The sequence below is a fragment of the Adiantum capillus-veneris genome, chromosome 29 (assembly GCF_014529385.1).
Source record: "Adiantum capillus-veneris isolate H3 chromosome 29, ASM1452938v2, whole genome shotgun sequence".
NCBI lineage: Eukaryota > Viridiplantae > Streptophyta > Polypodiopsida > Polypodiales > Pteridaceae > Adiantum > Adiantum capillus-veneris.
This window is the reverse complement of record NC_140959.1, coordinates 114,705,206-114,724,381: the sequence shown is the minus strand read 5'-3', so window position 1 is coordinate 114,724,381 and position 19,176 is coordinate 114,705,206. Positions and strand designations below refer to the sequence as shown.

At 47.4% G+C, this 19,176-nt stretch overlaps 1 protein-coding gene across 1 annotated transcript in view; it reads right to left on the bottom strand.

The window, feature by feature from the left end:
• LOC147419797 (C18orf8) overlaps window positions 1-19,176 on the bottom strand; it is a 148,010-nt gene that overhangs the window by 46,391 nt on the left and 82,443 nt on the right. Inside the window, exons 2-5 of the mRNA XM_086505447.1 lie at window positions 13,002-13,288; window positions 12,486-12,745; window positions 12,239-12,392; window positions 12,040-12,149 (exon numbers count right to left, since the gene is read on the bottom strand). Of these exons, the coding sequence (XP_086361573.1) occupies window positions 12,040-12,149; window positions 12,239-12,392; window positions 12,486-12,745; window positions 13,002-13,163 (686 nt within the window). The 5' untranslated portion in view covers window positions 13,164-13,288. The remainder of the gene's footprint in view (window positions 1-12,039; window positions 12,150-12,238; window positions 12,393-12,485; window positions 12,746-13,001; window positions 13,289-19,176) is intronic.

Here is a 19,176-nt window from a genome sequence, read left to right as displayed (position 1 = left end):
GGGGAATCAACATCACAGCCCCAGGTGGGCTGAAACAGACAAAAACAGCAGTGGTATATGGCTGAAATTTGTAGCAGATAAAGAGGAACAAGGCCGGCAAGGCACCGGATGCCGAACCGGGTCAAATAGGCAAGATCCAAGGTTGAAAAACTGAACGTTGCCCTCCTGCTGAAAAAACGCTGCAACTGTCCAAAAACGCCTGATCTGGCCAAAAACGCAAGTAGAGGGAGGGGTGTTCCGACAAAGAAAATGCCCCAGAATTGTAGCGCGGGCAAGCAGAAGCAAAAACGCTGGCCTGATTTGCAAAAACGCAGATGGAGGGGAGTCCTTTGCGATGAAAAACTCCAGATTTCGTCGCTTGCCTGGCTTTTTGCAAAACACTGGCAGATTTTCAGAAGAACGCTGATTGTGTTGATCCCTTGGGAAGAAACCTGATGTGGATGGTGAAGCACCTCTGACCATAAGAGCCTGAAGCTGATGATACCATGTGAGAGTGCACCTGTGCAGAGGCATGAGAGAGAGAGAGAGAGAGAGAGAGAGAGAGAGAGAGAGAGAGAGAGAACACAAACGCAAGGTATGGTGAAGAGGGGGCGATCAACCCCCCATGACTACCTGAGCAAGAAGACCTAATACAACAACCAGATGGTGTGGAAATGGGTACCCCCCTCGCCCGATAAATAGGTGCCTAAGGGGAGGTAGGACAAATGCCTGGAAAATACTCCACAACCCAGCATAAATAAATATGAGGATATACGTAGGGCGCCCGACGCCCGTAGACATACTAGCCGTACAAGTATGCCCTAGCCCTCTGAAGCAGCAGAGTGGTGTAAGTCTAACAAGGGGGAGTGGCAATTTTATTCAGGGAGGAGTTGCATCCATCGATACATATAGCACGCAAGGAAGAGCGGGCTAGGTACATGTGGGTGAGAATGAAGGCAGAGACAAGCAGATATCTCTACATTGTGTAAGGGAGAGCCTTCCGTTCCTTTAGTGAGAGAGTGCAATGGACACAAACAAAGCGATGAACATTGTGAATGAAGGTACTGAGACTAAGAGATAGAGAGAGAAGAATACGACACCAGAATGTTGTCAAACCCTCCTCCGAAGGCCCCACTCTCTATGGCGAGAGCCGTCTACTATTGATTGCACAAATCTCTGCAATGCAATGGACTTGCCGACGATGTCGACGACGAGACGGATGAAATCTGAAAATGCTAATGGCTGAAATCTGCAAATCTTTATCTGCTGAATTCTGACTCTTTTTGGATGACGACGGCGATGACGACGATGCAGCAACGCCGCGCTGAAAACGCAGATGCTGAAATCTGCGTTTTCCGGGCTGAAACTGCAAATCTCGGTGGATCTGACCGTGCGGTGAGGATCTGCTGCGGGAAGGTGAGATCTGCGAGGTTTGGGACTTCTGCTGCGGTGTGTCTCTGCTGAAAACTGAAAACGCTGATGCTAATTGAGGTTCTATCGCGTAGAATCTGCAAAACGCTGAGGGGTTAGGCTGATCCAAGAACGCTAGGGGCTGATCTGGGTTCTTGTTGCAAAAACATTAGGTCCTGCTGTGTCCTGCTGTCGCCACTGGCAAGGTTCTGCAATGCAAAAACGTGGATCTGCAATGCAAAAACGTTGGAGGCTCTTCAAGGCTGAAAAACGCTGGTTGTTCTTGTGGCTGAAAACGATAGGAGTTCCGCTCGGGGGGGGGGGTTCTTGCTGAGAAGGTGCCTGATGAACAAAAGGTTCCTGCTACCTCTTCTGCCAGAAAGTGCTAGCGCTAGGTGTCCTTATAAATATCATTGGCCAAATTGCCCTACCCAATTCCCAACAAAAGTCACTTAAAAATAATAAGTGAAAAATGTCGAAAATAGAAAAAATAGGTCTATGCATTGTAAAAATACTCATGATGGGTTCTGACTGTAAACTGATGATCAACTTGTGTGCAACCAGAGGATATGCATCTACTCTAAGTGTCAAGTGCACGGTCTGCGAACAGACTCACAAAAGTGCCAAATCACTTCCTAATCTAACTGAATTGAACCCATGTCATAAAGTAGCTTGTCCACATACACATAGTGTTAGATGTGCACGTTACACATTGCTATTTGTTATTTCCCTCCTAGTACGTCAGTATATGCGCCACCTAGAGGACAGTCCCCCTTTTCTATTTTGGATGATGGCATATGGGAGTTTTCCAGGGATGGTGACATTATCATACTGGGGGACTTCAATGCTAGAACTGCCCATCATCAGATAGTATTCTATGATACTTCAAGAGGAGATGCTTAAGGAGCTTGATGTTATAGAGATGGGTTTATCCAGATCTAGGATTAGGAGCACACTGAGTATGGCAGGTACTTGATAGATATGGGGACTGCACATAGATTGGCCATTTTGAATGGTCTACAGAGATTTCCTACATCGGGAGGTTTCACATGTTTTCCGCACCCACATGGGGCTAGCACAGTGGATTATGTTATGGCCCAGCCATGTCTCATTCCATCCTCTCAAGATTTTATGGTGGGCACTAGGCAAGTTGGAGTAGCACTTGATCATGCTATCTTGTCTTTCACTCTCCCGTTTCAGTTTAACACAGCTCCACTAGGAGAGGTCTCCACACACACTCGGTATTCCTTCATGAGGGAGACGGATTCCATGTACATGGATGAGATATATAGGCAGCTATGCACTCAGGAGCCAAGACGGCCACTAGATGAAGTCACTCAGATAATGACAGAGACGCTCCATGATGCAGCATCAGAGGCATATCCCCACAGTCGGCCTACACGGAAATGATCTGGGAGCATGCCCTAGAACAGCTGGTATGATGAGGAGTGTAGAAACACAAGGATCACATTGTAGAGGGAGGTGATCATGGGTACTACCACACATAGACAGTCACGGATTGTCTTTCGCCGGCTAGTGCAATGAAAGAAGAGGGCTTATATATCTCAGCTAGAGCGAGATCCGTATAAGCTATTTAGGAGGCATGGAGACTATTCCATGAGCATTCACCACCACCAACCATCACCTCCACAGAGACATGGGGGGAATATGCCACATCTCTCTACACAGCATCAAGGCAGCCACCTTTGCCAGACCCTCAGAGACATGCCCTGAGACATGTATTTTCTTTACTGTTGAGAGAGTAAGGAAAGCCATTGACAGGATGAAGATAGGGAGAGCACATGATCATGATGGTTTGGTAGCAGAGTACTTCATCCATGCCAGAGATATGCTTGCAGAGCTACTTGCTATGATGTTTAATCAAGCCATGTATGAGGGCTTTCCTACTTGGAGTATGTCCACACTTTTGTACATATTTTCAAATCAGGAGATCCCATGATTCCCGGAAATTATCGCACCATCATGGTTGGTCACACATTGGCTAGGCTGTATGTATCTATTCTTGAGGAGGAGCTGAGTAAATGGGCAGAGAGAGTGTATGTCAGACATGGTCCACTCCACTAATGGGGTGAAGCAGGAATGCCTCCTATCTCCGACTCTTTTTCGAATGTATGTGGATGAGTTTTCACGTTATGTAGAGTGGGAAGGAGATAGAAGTGCTCAGCTAGCAGGGACATGGATTTCGATGTTGTTATACGCTGATGATATAGTGTTGATATCTAACTCTCCGGAGGGGATGCAACACCATTTGGATGCTTTCACACATTTGCTCATGATAGTGGATTATCTGTCAACCTTGGGAAAACCAAGGTTATGGTGTTCAACACCACATCGGAGTGGGTCAGGAGGCCAACACCCACATTTACGTATGGCCAGGAGACAGTGGAGTACACGGATGCATACACCTATCTTGGGGTAGTCTTCAGTGGACCGGTGTTTTCATTGAGGAGAGCAGTAGAGACTAGACTGACAAAAGCCTATGCCGCCTTAGGAGGATTGGAGAAGATGTGTTCGCAAATTCAGTTTCAGGAACTGCGAACAAAGCTCTAGCTTTTTGACACTCTAGTGGCTTCAGCTATGCTTTACGGAGTTCAGATATGGGGACCCTCAATAGACCACCATGGCAGATGATCCAAGCCGAGCTAGCCTCTCCACCCCTCGTGGTCGATCCCAATTTCTTTTCTGATGCAAAAAGATGCACCATTTCATAAGCCTATTGGCTGAAATTCATCATACTTGTAGCCGAAAATGGCTATGTCTGCTTCATACTATGATTTTCTGCGCGGAAGGAGCTTCTATTGATTTCTTCTCGCATGAGGGATGCCCACACGAGTTCTCCTTGGCTAGAATCTGCTTCAAGAACGTGCCAGAGTGCTAAAGTTTTCGTGGGCAGATGGTATTGTGCTTGTCTGAGTGCGGCTATTCCCCGCACGGACGCACACAAGCTCCTATGGCTGCACTCTACCTCCGCGACGCGCTTCACAACCTCTACATTGCCTTCTCAGACACCAAAGCAAAAAAATCATGAGGAGAGAGAGAATTGGCTGAATGAGAGTGGAGAGAGGAGGTTCTCTGTGTGAATGGAAATTGCTTCAGAGTATTGCCAAGAGGTAGCACTAGCTCTTCTATATCCTAGCGCCGGAGGCAGAGTAACAGGGAACGGGCGGAACGGGCCCCTCCCATTCCCGGAACGCGTTCCCATAGGGGTCAGACAGCCGGAACGAAAACGTGGCCATTTCGGAACGTCTGCCGGAACGCTCACCGGAACGGCGGCCGGAACGCACCCCGGAACGGGCGCAACGCCGACGGAACGGCAGGCCTGGCGGAACGGCAGTTTTAAAAAAACTGTCCGTTAGTCCAAAAACGGGCGTTTGGGTTTTTTTTGAATTTTGAACGCCATGGTTTTGGGGGGAGATCTTCCCTATATAATGAGGCCATGCTCAAGGCAATGAAGCAAGCCAACTTCCAAGGCTCAAGGCACTTGAACTTTGAAGGCACTCTAGTCTCTAGTCTCTCTCTCTCCCTCTCCCAAGGCACTCTCTCGAGTCTCTCCCTCCCTTGGGTCTCAAGGCTTTAAGCCTCAAGGCTCAAGCTTGACGCTCCACCTCTCCATCTCTCTCATTCATCACCTCTCTTGAGTCTCCTCTCCCTTGGGCCTCAAGGCTTTAAGCCTCAAGGCTCAAGCTTGAGATTCAAGAATCAAGACTCCACCTCTCCATCACTCTCTACCGCGCCATCATCCTCTCTCTCTCTCTCTCTCTCTCTCTCTCTCTCTCTCTCTCTCTCTCTCTCTCTCTCTCAAGAATCAAGATTCCTTCCTCTATCGAGTCTCATCACTTATTGCGCAAGCTTCCGCATCAAGTGAACATGATCCCTTGGGTGCCAAGAAGAAGAAAGACGAAGCATCATGGTGGGATGAAGTGCATTCCCGAGAGTTGGGAAAGTCCGGTGGTGCACGCGCATGGAAGTGCAAACTATGCGGCTTCGAACGGCAATCCGGTACAACCAAAGTCCGTGCTCATCTCCTTAAGCTTGATGGACAACAAGTAGCATTATGCAAGGTCGTCAACGAGCAACAGTTGAAGGAATTTGAAGCCAAGGATGCCGCCATGAAAGCCAACAAAGAAGAGAGAGAATCGGCAAGGCCTAAGCGTTCCGCAATCAACCCCAACAACTTGGTTTTTCCCTCTTCTACACCTTCTTCATCGGTTGGTGGTGATAGCAATGCGACAACGACGGAGACGACGGCTACATCTTTTTCACTCAAAATGCCTAATACTACTCCGGTCTCCACCCCCAAATCTCAACAACGCACCCTACATACCACTTGGGATCCAAAAAGGAAGGAGGATGTGGATGCAAGTGTTGCCCGCTTTTTCTATCACGATCACATCCCCTTCATAAAGGCTCGGTAAGACTTACTTTCATTTTCAATACCCTCAAATAGTAAATTCTCAATTAAATAGTAAATACTAATACCTCTTGTGTGCAATGTCTAGGTCGGAGTACTTCAAGACCATGTGCACGAGGATTGGAGAGTATGGGGCACGCTACGTGCCACCCTCTTACGAGGCCCTCCGCACTACTCTACTCGATAGAGAGAAAGCCGTAGTGGAGATGGCAACCCTCAACATAAAGAGGCAATGGACGAAGTATGGAGTGACCCTCATTGCGGATGGATGGAGCGACACTAGGAGGAGGTCCATCCATGGCATTGTTGCCTATTCCAAAGGGAAGATGTATTTTGCCCACTCCCATGACGCCACGGAGACGGGAAAATCAGCAGATGTCCTTGCAGGTGAGTGGGCCTCCGCCGTAGAGACCATTGGGTTTGACCTTGTGATAGGTTTGGTCACCGATGGAGAGGCATCAAACAGGGCAGCCGGAGCTATTTTGGAAGGCACTTATCCTCACATCACGGTGTCTTTTTGCATGGCACATTGCCTTAACAACCTCTTGAAGGATTTCAGCAAACTACCTTGGAGAGAGCCTCTCATTGCATCCACGTCCAAGGTGGTTGCTTTCATCAACAACCACAACATACTTCGAGCCGAGTTCTTGAAGCGGTCGGGGGACAAAGTGCTTCTAAAGTATTGTGAGACCCGCTTCGCCTACAACTATCTAATGGTGAGCCGCTTTGTAGAGTGTCAAAGTGCAGTGCGGCAGCTCTTCATCAGTACAGAGTTTGCTCAGACTACCCATGCAAGTACAGTCGCAGGGATCATTTGAACAAGGAAGGTGGAGGATCCCGAGTTCTGGGAGTCCCTAAAGAGTATTGACAAAATGGTGAAACCAGTGATCCACTTGCTTAGAGTGATGGATGGTATGCAACCTTGCATTGGCAAGGTCTATGAAGCAATGGATCGCATGGTCGAGGCCCTTGAAGAGTATGAGCAGGACCCAGATAGGCTCGAAGAAATCAAAGAGCTTTGCAGTAGTTGGTGGAATGCCTATAGTTCACCTCTTCATGGTGCAGCTTTTGTGTTGGACCCAGAGTTCCAGGGTGCAAGGCAGGAGCATGATTCGGAGGTAAATACACATTGGAACACCATCTTGAAGAAGCTTCACCCTGAACGTGACATGCAACGCAAGATAAAGGATCAGCTTGCATTTTACAGGGATATGCGAGGATCATTTGGGACAACCGATGCCCAAATTGATCACACCAAGATTTCCTCCGTCTTGTGGTGGCAAGAAAATGGTTCAGATGGTCTCGATCTTCAGCGACTTGCCGTCCGCATTCTCAGCCAAGCGGTTAGCTCCTCTTTCTTGGAGCAATTGTGGAGTGTATATAGCCACATTGCATCTAGAAAGAGGAACCGACTTGGAGTGGAGAAAGCAAATGACCTTGTTTTTGTCAGTGCAAACTTATGAATGCTTTGCAAGTCAACATCCAAAGTGATAGATCCCTTTCTACAGTGGGAGATGGAGGCAGAGGCAGAGGTGCTTGGTGAGGCAGGAGGATCTACGCATGAGGATGAGCCTATGCAGGAGGATTGATATGATATTCACCACGTCCAGGACTCCACTACAAATTGGGAGGGGGGATGCTCTTCTGCCCCTACCTAGTGGTGAACTTCAGGCATGAGTCATGATTCATTGCTCATTGTTTTTGATATTTGTTTCCTTTGTGGCCGCCGGCTTTGCCCCCCTTTTTGTATTGCACTACCATATGAGTGATTGAGTCTTGACATGTCACCTATTGACTCTTACAGTTGTTATTTAGCACTCTTGAGTCTTAGCCTCTACATGTCTTTTAAGTTTTTGTAGCGCCTTGGCTGGCCTTGTAAGCCATCTTTATAATCTATGATCTATCATCTTTTTCCTCCAAGCTTTTGTGTAGAGCATGGACTCTAGATTCTATTCTTCAACTCTGAGTTAATGTTCTTTCTATGAAGGATCAAGATTCAAGATGCTTTTGTGAAGGATCATCCCAATTTATGTATTGTGTATTGCGCAATCGTGTGTAAGCCTAGACTGAAGAATCATTGCAGAGGATGCCTGAATAGGATTCTACTTGGACTAATGGGTGTGTATGGCTCTGTACTAACATATAGGTCAAATCCAACCTAATTTAAGCATATTTTAAACTTACCGTTCCAGGCCCCGTTCCCGTTCCGCCTTTTTGGGGGGCTGCGTTCCGGAAACGTTCCGGAGGCCCCCGTTCCCGTTCCCGTTCCGGGTAACTTTGGCTCGAGGTTTTCCTTGCCAGATGGCGCCAAAGAGACAGAGAGAGTCAGAGATAGATAGCTAGATAGATAGTTCAATTATCGTCCTCGAAGGTCAAATATGACCTATGGGACCAAATGAACATGTCACGTGGTGTGAGTGGAGGTCATTAGTGACTCTCGATGCTCAAAAATGGCTGAAATGAGCGTCGCAATAGAGTCGACATCGTGGTTGGGAGAGGAAGGTATGTAGGGAGAGCTCATGGCTGAATATATGGGAAAAAGAGGACCTAATGTGGTCAAAAGCTGAGCACTCAAGTAGTGTGTAGTACTCACTCTCTCACACTTGACGAGGGCATAAGGTGCAAAGTCGATGAGAACTTTCGGCAGTGCCCCAACGTCATGTCTCTCAACGTAGAGAATGGGAGCTAAGACGAATGGAGGCAATGATGCGGATCGCACTCAACGCGATGGGCTCAAGGATATAGGGATGGGTTCGGTTAACTCGTTCGGAGAAGAAGAGAGATTTGTAGTTTGGGGCAACGTGTGTGGTGTAATGGCTGAAGGGAGAACCTCCGGATTTCTCCCAAGCCGTGATACATTGGCGTTGTAAGAAGGCCTCATTAACTTGGGAGTCGATCGACGCATCCTTGACCAAGTGACATGCATCCCATCTTCCAAACCATTTCTTGATGTCAAGCATCCACCTCGAACTTAGTATTTTGCTCTTGCATGTCTTTTGAACCTTTTGACTTGCTTCATATGCGATTCTAGGAAGTCGATGCAAAGGGCTACGTTGTGTCTTAAGCATGTACTCCACAACCCTTTGCATGCCCAAGACCTCAATGGGAAGCGATCCGGACTCGAGAAGTAAGAGCATGTAGGGTGTTTGTGTCTTGACTTGGAGAAAGTTGGTGAGAAAACGCTTTTGGACATTCTCAAACTCTTTCCAAGTAGACTTTGTGATGCTTCCACCTCACACCTCCACTCCATAAAGAAGCACCGGTGTCACCAATGTGTCAGAGAGAGAGAGAGAGAGAGAGAGAGAGAGAGAGAGAGAGAGAGAGAGAGAGAGAGAGAGAGAGAGAGAGAATTGCCTCACAAAACTGCTAATGCTGGCTTCTTTCTAAAACTTATGCTAGAGCTGAGTTTTTAGATCTTATTTTAATGTTAAAACTTTTGTCCGCTTTCATACTGACCCATTTTAAAAGGTTTTAAACCTTAGTCTTAAAAATGAGCGCTGGAACGGATTTTTCTAGCCAATCTAGAGCATTTATAACGACTTTACAACTCTCCCGACTCAATCTACCGACTCCCGCCAGGTCATGTTTCTACTGTGCCCGGCGGGTGACGTCTTGGGCGACCACCGCAAAAACTATTACATTATAGCTTTTTTGAGCAAACTGGGGACACCATCTTATTCATGTGCTTGTTCTGAACTATTCTGCACTGCGTCCGGCTACTTTTCTACTTATCATACTATCCGAACACGGATAAATTTCCAAATGGCACATTGCACCGAAAAATGTACCAATAAATTCATAAATTCATTCTTTGTGCACAAAAATCATTTTCATTTATCTGTAGCCGTAGCTAAAAATATTACAAGGCTTGAGCAAAAAACTGAAAGAAGTAAGCTGCCAGGGGACATCCTGTCGAGCTAATCCAAACAGAGGAAAGCGTCGTCCAATGTGGCCTCTACTTGTGACAGCACTCGAAGCAGTATGGTATAATGCAGATACACCTTTGATCCACTGCATGGGGAAACTCATCCTTTGAATAGTGCCCTCCAAGAAACCCCAACCTACTCCATCATAAGCCCTTAGCCTTCTCAAAATCAAGAAGCATGAACGCTATAGGCTGTTCCGTCTGACGAGCCCACTCAATTGCCTCATAGAAAGTGAAGATGTTATCCAAAATACAGTGGTCCTGCACAAAACCTATCTGTGATACATGGATGAGATCGGGCACAAAGGGTTTCAAGCGCATACTAATCATGCATTAAAGATCTTATACATGGCAGGCATGAGAGTGATAGGTCTCCATTGTCGAAGGAAGGATGTGTCTCTGCCTTTAAATATAAGAGAAATAAGTCTCGAACACATAGAGGAAAGCGTCTCTCCTGTGTCAATATTTTTTGTAAACCTGAAAGCATAACAAGGCTGCGAGCATCCAGAACTACCAAAAGAACTGTCGAGTCGACCCATCCTCTCTAGGACAAAAGGCACCATCTAGGCCAACCACTGTGTCATACATCTCCTACATAGAGAAGGGTGTTAGTAACGTATGGCACATACCCTCTGTTACCAAAGGTTGTACATGAGACCAAACCTCTTCTTTGGCACGCAAGACGTCCTTAGTAAGCTGATTGGCAGTGAACAAATGCTCAAAATATTCCAAAACTATGTCAAGGACCTCATCCGGATCTGTGTGTAGCCTGTTTGCAGAATCATGTAACGCGCTAGTGGAAGTCCCGTAGGACGCTCCCGGAAGTGTGCAAAGAAATCCTTATTCATCCTATCCGCTGTCAAGACTGAAGCATGATAGGCGAATTCGGATTTCTCAGTCTCAATGTGACTGAGTGTCACCACCATATACTTGGCAATTGATATACGAGCTAAACCCCTTGGCACCATTAGAGGCACTCACCAGCCATCTCTCATCCATCTATCAAGCTTCAGCTATTAGCAACTTCTCACCACTCCATGGAGGAGACACCACACCCTCTGGAACCATTGCTCCAAAGAAGATCATACGATGACTGATCATACGACGATGAGTGCCGAGAGCATTATAGACAACTCCATGCAAAATGTGCATTGGGAGAGATCATACAACGCCAGGCTCGCAAACAGGGAGAACCCACCTAAAAGAGGGGGGCGGGGGGGGATCAAGGAGGCTCAAGGGTTAGAGTTGTTCCACTTACTCATGAGCAGAGATGCTGACCATAACATCAAGACAATGTAGAGGCATCTGATCTCGCTCTCAAGCTTTGGGATGAAAACTAGAATATCAAACTAATGAAAGAGGACAAGGGTTCAAGCCATCAACAAATTTGAAACTTTGCAAATAGTCAAAGTGTAGTATTGCCAACACAAACTTTTTGTGCCCCTTCCTCGAATGCCTTGGCATCCAGATATCCTAACATTCAAAAAGCATCATCCATAAAGTGGCTGTTGATGTGCATGGTTGTCTACAAAAATCTGAACACAAGGGTGGTGGTGAACAGAGCAATGCTCAATTTTTATATGCCCGGGAGATTCCAGAAGTATAAAAGTGCAGCCCTAGTCAGCTCCATCCTGTGACAATGGACGAGTCTAATTTGTCATACATGGGACAGCCCGCTGTGAGGACCATGCCCATCACGAGGCCACTTATCCACCTCTCCTGGATATGTCTTTGGTGTAGTGCTCATATGTCCTGAATCCCCCTCTTGCATGCCAGTGTGATGGTCTATAGGAAGGAGCTCTTGGAAGACTGCAAGCTCTAATCTGCTTCGCTCAAAGAAGAGTGACCCCCTGCTGCACTGTTGTCACCGGGGGAGGGGCGGCAAACAATGGCAAACAGATGACTTTTCACATACAAGCCAAAAATTGTTAAACTGCAATATGTCTGGTACATCCAAGAAAGTGGGAGACATGAATAATCAAGGCCTGTTGGTCTTCCAATCAGATAGCATGCTTGGTTGAGACAAGAAAATATTACTATGTAAGCATTTGTCTCACTGCCTACAATGGCACTTTTCTCCCGCATACAAATATGATCATATACTGAAATTTTCAATGCTTCAAATGTCTAGGGTCTGATTACTAACATCACATATGCCAGGTGGGCAAAAGTAAAGGACAACAAAAAACACTTCAATAAGGACAGATTAGTACAAATAAGGCTCAAGTAGCTTTCTGACTGAACATGAAGTCAGAGTTTGTACAAAAAGGATGTAATCTTCAAGCACCCTTACATCGTTGCAATGTGCACATCTTCTGGCCCAAGCACAGCCTTTTGACTGGACTCTGTTTTTCTTAGACTCGCATCAAACTTTGGTAGCCGAATGATCCCTCCTGCCGAGAACTGCAAAGGTCAACACAATGTGCATTAGCAAGCAGATACCAAGGCCTGTAAGAGGAACACTACTAAGTCATCTGTATTAACAAACTTACCTGGTAGCAAAGAAAGGTCTTACACTGCACCCCTGATGCCAGAAGAACTAACCTGCTTTCGTGTGTGTACAAAAACCAGCTCACCTGAGAAGGCTTGACATCCACCAGCTTCACTGAATCCAATCTAGAAGCTAAAGAATAAAGCTCAAGTCCACTGTCATGATCATTAGAGAAACAAACATGTAAATTATTGTCTTCCCAAGCATTCTCTGAATATCACAAGTTTACTTGCGCGCAGCAGACTGACCCGCTTGTTACGAAGACAATGTCACAAGTTGGACAATCTGTCCAAAACATGCCCAATATCCGCTCTGTGCGGGACCGACAAAGCTGTTTGAACTTCAAGCCATTTTCTCTGTTGAAAAAAGATACTTCATGATCTGAGCTTTGAATGGCCAGAATTTTTCCATCCAAAGAGAAACGTGCAGACAATACAGGACCACCATCCACTGTTGTGATACTTGGACTGTCCGGGTGTGAATTCCGGGTAACAGGCCACGAAAAAACCTAAAAACAGTAAGATTAAGTGCATTAAGATCTCCAAACTAAGGTTGAGAAATTAAAAAGATTGTGAAAATTACACGAAGCTATAACAAAGAATTTTAAGCAATACAGTGAAAATGTCCCAGCCAATATCCTTGATTCAGTGTAATTAGATTAAGCAATCACTATCATTAAGTATAACATTCTACACACACTTTATACCAAAGTTAAGATCATAGTAACTACTGCAGCTATTTCAAAGTCACAAGTAAATGCTTACCTTGTTTGGCGAAGGCACAAGTAATAGTCGATTCCCATCATCATACATCATTTTTGAAGAGCCTGGTATATTGCATCGAAAGGGAGGATATTGAATGTAGACATGAGATAAAGCTCCTGAACCCACCATTTTTCTGGCCCTTTGTGAGGATGATGCTGCCATAAGTTTTCTTCCTATGCTGAACCGTACCAAATGTCAATCTGCAACATTCCTAGAGCTCCAAAGAGAGGGCTATTCAAACAAACAATGTGCTCGCTCGGTTAATTTGGCGTTTTCTTGTTCTTCAGCTGCAATTACCAAGACACCCCGAGTCAATCGAGACACAACCAAACAACACCGTGCAAAACATGATGAATAAACAGTTATCCAGGATAGGCAGCTGTAAAAAGTGTTATTAAAGACCTTCTAAATTAACTTGTGCCATTTTAGACAGTATGTATTGGACTGACTCTCTCAGCAAACTTACAAAGCATGCTCATCTACTTTACAAAAAATGCATGGGTGATTATTGATGTTCATAGTGCATATTATCTGCCAGCATACTCACCACAAGAAATGGAAACGGAAAAGATTGGAGTTTCGATCCAGGCCGAAATGGTTAAGAGACGGCGTTTCTTTCAATTAAAAAATTAACTTATCGCGTCTCGCTCCCTCGACCTGCTCACCCGTCTCCTTTGCTGTGGTCTGATTTGCAGCCTATTGGCGACAGAGTCGACACATTCACCCCCTCCTCGAGAGCAGAAGACACAGAATGGCGACCCCTGCTCCACCACAGAGGGACTCCTTAGAGCCCCCTCGCCCGACGCCGAGGAGCCGACTCTTCAACTTGCTCTTTCGCCATAAGAGCAAGCGAGCTTGATGGCCGAGGTGGAACGCTTGCAAGCCTCCTCAGTTATCAAGATTATTGGCACTCTACCCAGCTGAGGCGAGGTTCGGGATTTACTTCAAGCCCGACTCCTCTCCGATGTGGGCAAGATCACCGATGTCCAGATCCTCGGGAGAGGGTATTATCAGATAGAGTTCGAGTTTCCAGAGATGACGGCCAAGGTGATATCGATGAGCCCACTCGGTATGCAAGCAGCTCGAGCTTACTTCAGACGATGGCATCATGGTTTCGACCGTACTACAAATGTGTTTGAGGAGGAGGCCGACTTGCCTATCTCGGTCTGCTTCCCAGGCCTGAGGAGAGAGTACCTCCCTCTTCTTCCCAGGATTGGTTCCATGTTCGAGACGATTTTGGAGTCACTACGCACTGCAGCTTCAGTTGTGGCCAAGGCCGCCGGTTTACCTACTATGCGGGTTCTTCTTCGAGACACACTCCCTCCCAAAGGTGATATTGTTGCCTCGTGTGAGCAGGGGTTGGATCAGCCAGAGTGTGGAGTATTTGGGTCTCCCAAATCAATGCTTCATTTGCAGGCACATGGGCCACTAGAGAAGGCCTGTGCTCGCTGGAGATCTCGACCCACAGCGCATGCGCAGCCTCCCAAGGTTGAGCCAGATACCCAGGACACACAAGCTGGTACCTCGACAGAGGCCAACGATCAGGCAGCCGACGGTTGGCAGCAAGTGCTTGACCGCCACCGACAGGGACGATCTCTTGGTGGTGCTTTCGCTACCACTCGCATGGCTTGGCAGGGACAGCCCCATCTGAGGCCGCCTCTTCTAGTTCAGACCTCTCCTTTTGCAGCGGTCCCTCGGGGTTTGACCAGCTTTGACATTCGCAGACGACGGACTTCTTCGATTACAGTTTCACTCGCTTCCTAGGTGATTCTTCTCCCGATTTGGAGGAGTCTTTCTTTCGAGTCCATGTCCTCTTTCTAGCAGCCCGAGTCACTGAGGCTCTGGATGCAACGGTAGGTTTCTCCTTTCCGCTATGTGGCAAGGATCCTACAGAGTGGATCCTGCACACAGTTCTTGACTAGCTCCAGGTCCAGGCCACTGAGTTCTGACACCACACAGGGGACCTAGGGGTGACAGACATGGTACAGACACTTTGGCCTTTAGACAAGTTCAGTGTGACGCTGCCGGATGCAACAAGTTGCAGGCACATTGTGGTGTATTTGTTTGCTGATACTCACAGCCCCCCTTGCTATGTATTTGTACATGAGGATTCTTGGACAAAGGATGTAGCCCTACTGGCTGCACGCTCGGCCTGGGCCTAGGTGGAACAGTCACTTCAGACACGCTTGTCTAGAGGTCGCTCGGATGCGGATTACTCCCCATCTAAACCGACCTCAAAGATAGCGAGGTTGGTTGCTGCTGCAGCATCTGTTTTTTCTCACTGACTCCATGAGGATCGTCTCATGGAATGTGCAAGAATAAGGAGGGCCCCAGTTTCAGCGTTAAAGGGGTCGGTTGCATCAGGAGCTTCAACGATGCCTTGTGGGTGGTGAGATTGATATTCTTATGCTACATGAGCATCATCAATGTGAGAGCCACATTAGACGATGTGGCCAGATTTTGCATGGTCGCTATGAGACGTTTTGGTCAGCTGCATTTGGACCTGGAAGTATCCAGGAAGGGGTATGTATGACTATTGTGGATTCTTGGCAGCATGCCATTGTGGGCAGAGTTATTATTGTGCCAGGCATAGCTCAATGGATTACTATGCAGGTTCAGGATTGCCTCATGGGCTTTCTGAACATATATGCGCCAAATGTGGCAAGTGCACGAGCAAAGTTTTGGTCTCATGTTGTTGAGTTTTTGCCGCATGTAGAGCAGTGGTGTGTTGGGGGGGACTTCAACATGTTGGAGGACCCCTCTGACAAGATGGGAGGTGGCCATGCTACGATGCATGGGGCTGAGTTGGCAGCTTGGGAGCGGCTATGTATGACTATGAGGGTTTCTAATGTTTGGCAGCACTAAGTTTTTGTAAGACCCCCACACAGCCTGTCTTTCTCTCGCTCTGACCACAGGATAGGAGGAGTGAATCTATCTCGGATAGATCGCTTCTACGCCAATGACCACATTTGTGACATAGGGGGATCTGTTAACAACTTGGCAACGACTACTTTTTCCGACCACTCGTCAATGATTCTCACTGTGACAGACCAGCATAGGAGGGGGGGTGCGATGCTACGCATCCCCGAGAGGATCTTGCTGGATCCAAAGCTTAGAGAGCGAGTGGAGGCACTTTGGACAGAGAGTCTGGACACGCAGGATGTTAGGTGCAGCGGAATGAATGTTGAACTTTACTCAAAATGAGTGCTCCGAACTATGCTCAAGGTTCCTTTTTACTTATGGAAGGGAGAGCCTTCCGTTCCTTAATGAGAGAGTGCAATGGACACAAACAAAGTGAATGGACACTGTGCGTGAAGGTGAATGAGACTGAGAGATAGAGAGAGAAGAGAATACGACACCGGAAAGTTGTCAAACCCTCCTCCAAGGGCCCCACTCTCGATGGCGAGAATGGTCTACTATTGATTGCACAAACACGTACAAGATGCTGATGCAAATGTAATGACTATGTCGAGGCCGACGGTGTGGACGACGAAGACGAGACTATGGCTAAACACTGAGTGCTTTGAATCTGCAACTGCTTGCTGAATTTCTACTACAACAACGCTGACTATAGGTTGAAACCGGCCTGTTCAATCCAAAAAGGGTGGTAGACTTCACTTCAAACCTTGATTTAGCTTTCACCCATTATTAGTCGTCTATTTTACCTGTACTTTCAAGACACAACAAAGGGGAGAGGGATACAAGCTGCTGGATTGCACCTGTATGAGTAGACGGACACCAGATTGGCCCCTAACTTAGGCGCCCCTTTCGGTATTTCTTTATTGTTCAAAAGAGGGAATAAACGCTGTGGTTCCCTACAAGCTGCCCCGTACAAACTCGGCTGAATTTCCACTGTTCCAGCCCGATTTCGGCAACATAACTGTACTCGAACCCTTCACAGTCAGTATTCCCACGCATTGGCCGACTTTCCCGACGCATACGGGCACTTTGCAAAACCTGGCGAGAATCTGCAACACGCTGAATTCTCTGTTTTCAGCCCTGAAAATGCGCCAGATCACCTGTACACCGGTCCCCTTGCGTCCCCGAACCTCCTGGGGGTATTAGGGTCCGTTTAGGGCCAAAACCCTAAACCTGCAAAAATACACAGCAGGCTGTTATTTACTGTCTCGGGCTCCGTTTCGCGTGCCGGTCGCATCCTTAGCAAGTCCTCGAGCTCCCGCACCTGTAGGGCTACTTGCCCTTTGAATCGGACGAGATTTCTGGTGTGAAACCTCTCCGAATTCACCTGTACCTGCGGGGGGATTAGCTGCTAGCTAATCCAGTACCTATGCAAGAGGCTCTTGCCTCGGCAATCGCGCATGAACCCACACAACTGTACATTGGTCAAATGGAGAGCCCACTAGAGGGGCATAACATACTGCCAAAGGGGAGAGAGAGGGCAGTGCGTAGCGTGCAGGGCATCACTCCTGGCACTGCACTGTACATAGGAGGGAAAGCAAGCACTCCATAGCTCTTAACCTGTGACAGAAACTTGCAAAATGAGCCTCCCAGCTATAAATCACGTTTTTGCCTTCTCTATGAGTAGTAAACTGGCCTCATAGTGCCAAGTGTCACTCATTTGTGCATTTTCCCGCTTTAGACCCTCGGGTCTAAAAATATCTCACTTGCAGCCTCTGTTGACTTGGCCACAGAGTAACAAAATGATCCCCATGTCAAACTGCACGTAATGACGCGAAGACATTTTCAGGTCCCAAAATAGCAGTTCCCTAAATTTTAGGAGATGCTGCCATTGTATCTTTCTAGGTCATCCGACCCTCTTTGTACACTGCGGCCACATCCAGAACTGAAATGTAGCCTATGTAGCAAAGGATTCCACTTTGGCTAGTCAATGACCCCACTTGGCTAACCATAGTCCTTGTCCAACCCTAGTGCTCTCTTGCCCTCAGGCCTGGACTCCCTCTGGACAGTTCCACACTAGAAAATTCCATGATGGATTCTGATGGGAATGCTGATGATCATGCTGTGTGCAACCGGAGGATATGCATCTACTAAGTGTCTGGTCTTGCACGGTCTGCGAACAGACTCACAAAAGTGCAAGATCACTTCCTATTCTAGATTGACTTGACTGAACTGACACATAGGGTTGGATGTGTCACGTGACACAGGGCACCCTACTGGTAGAGTGGCCACAGGATTGGCAGAGCTTAGTCGCTTCTTCCTTCAGGAGTCTGCAGCTCGCTTGGCTACAACCAGTTGTTGCTTGCAACCAGGGAAGAGGAGAAGCGTCTTCGACGGGGCATTGTTTCCTTACAGAGGATGCAGGAGCAACATCCAGACAGTCCATGGTTGGAGGAGCAGATGCAGTAGGCTAGGCAGGAGTTGACTAGCATTGAGGAGCGGTGTCGTGAGTTTGCTTAGTGGACTTAGGTGGGTGACAGAGTTACCGGGGAGTTTTTTGAGACAGTGGGGCCACGCCATGCGGACACCAATGTTAGACAATTGAGAAGACCTGACGGATCACTTGCTTCAGAGCCTGAGGATATGCGTGCAGTGCTACTGACTTCTACCGCGATCTATTGTCAATTGAGCCTCAGTCAGAGCGCCAAGATGCATACAGAGAGCAAGTTTGGGCACGAGCACTCCTCCGAGGTAGTCGTCCAGGAGAGGATGGTTTGACTCCCATCTTTTTCTTGGAGTACCGGGACTTGGTTGGTGCAGATCTTTGCAGCGCATTCCACTACGTTTTGTACACTGGCAAGATGCCTCTGACAGCATGAGTGAGGCTTTAATCTACCTTATTCCCAAGGAGGGCCGCTCCTTGGATGAGATTCGACAGTGACGACCCATTACCATCCTCAACTCATCCTACAAAATTCTAGCAAAGGCTCTGAGCTTGAAGATCCAGCCACTACTAGAAAGTATTATACATGGGACCCACACAGGTTTTGTCAAGGAGCATAGTATCCTTGACAACATCTTCACTTTTTGGGAGGCGTCATCCCTCGCACGTCTCCGAGGGAGGATTTGGTGATACTCCTCGATTTTGAGAAGGCCTAGGACAGAGTTGATTGGGACTTCCTGAAGGGCACTCTACGCAGGATGGGTTTCACAGATGCTTGGATTAGAGGTGTGTCGTTTCTCTATAGGCGTGCGCACAATCAGGTGCTCTTGGCGTGCGCACAATCAGGTGCTCTTGGAAGAGGGAAGCGCTTCT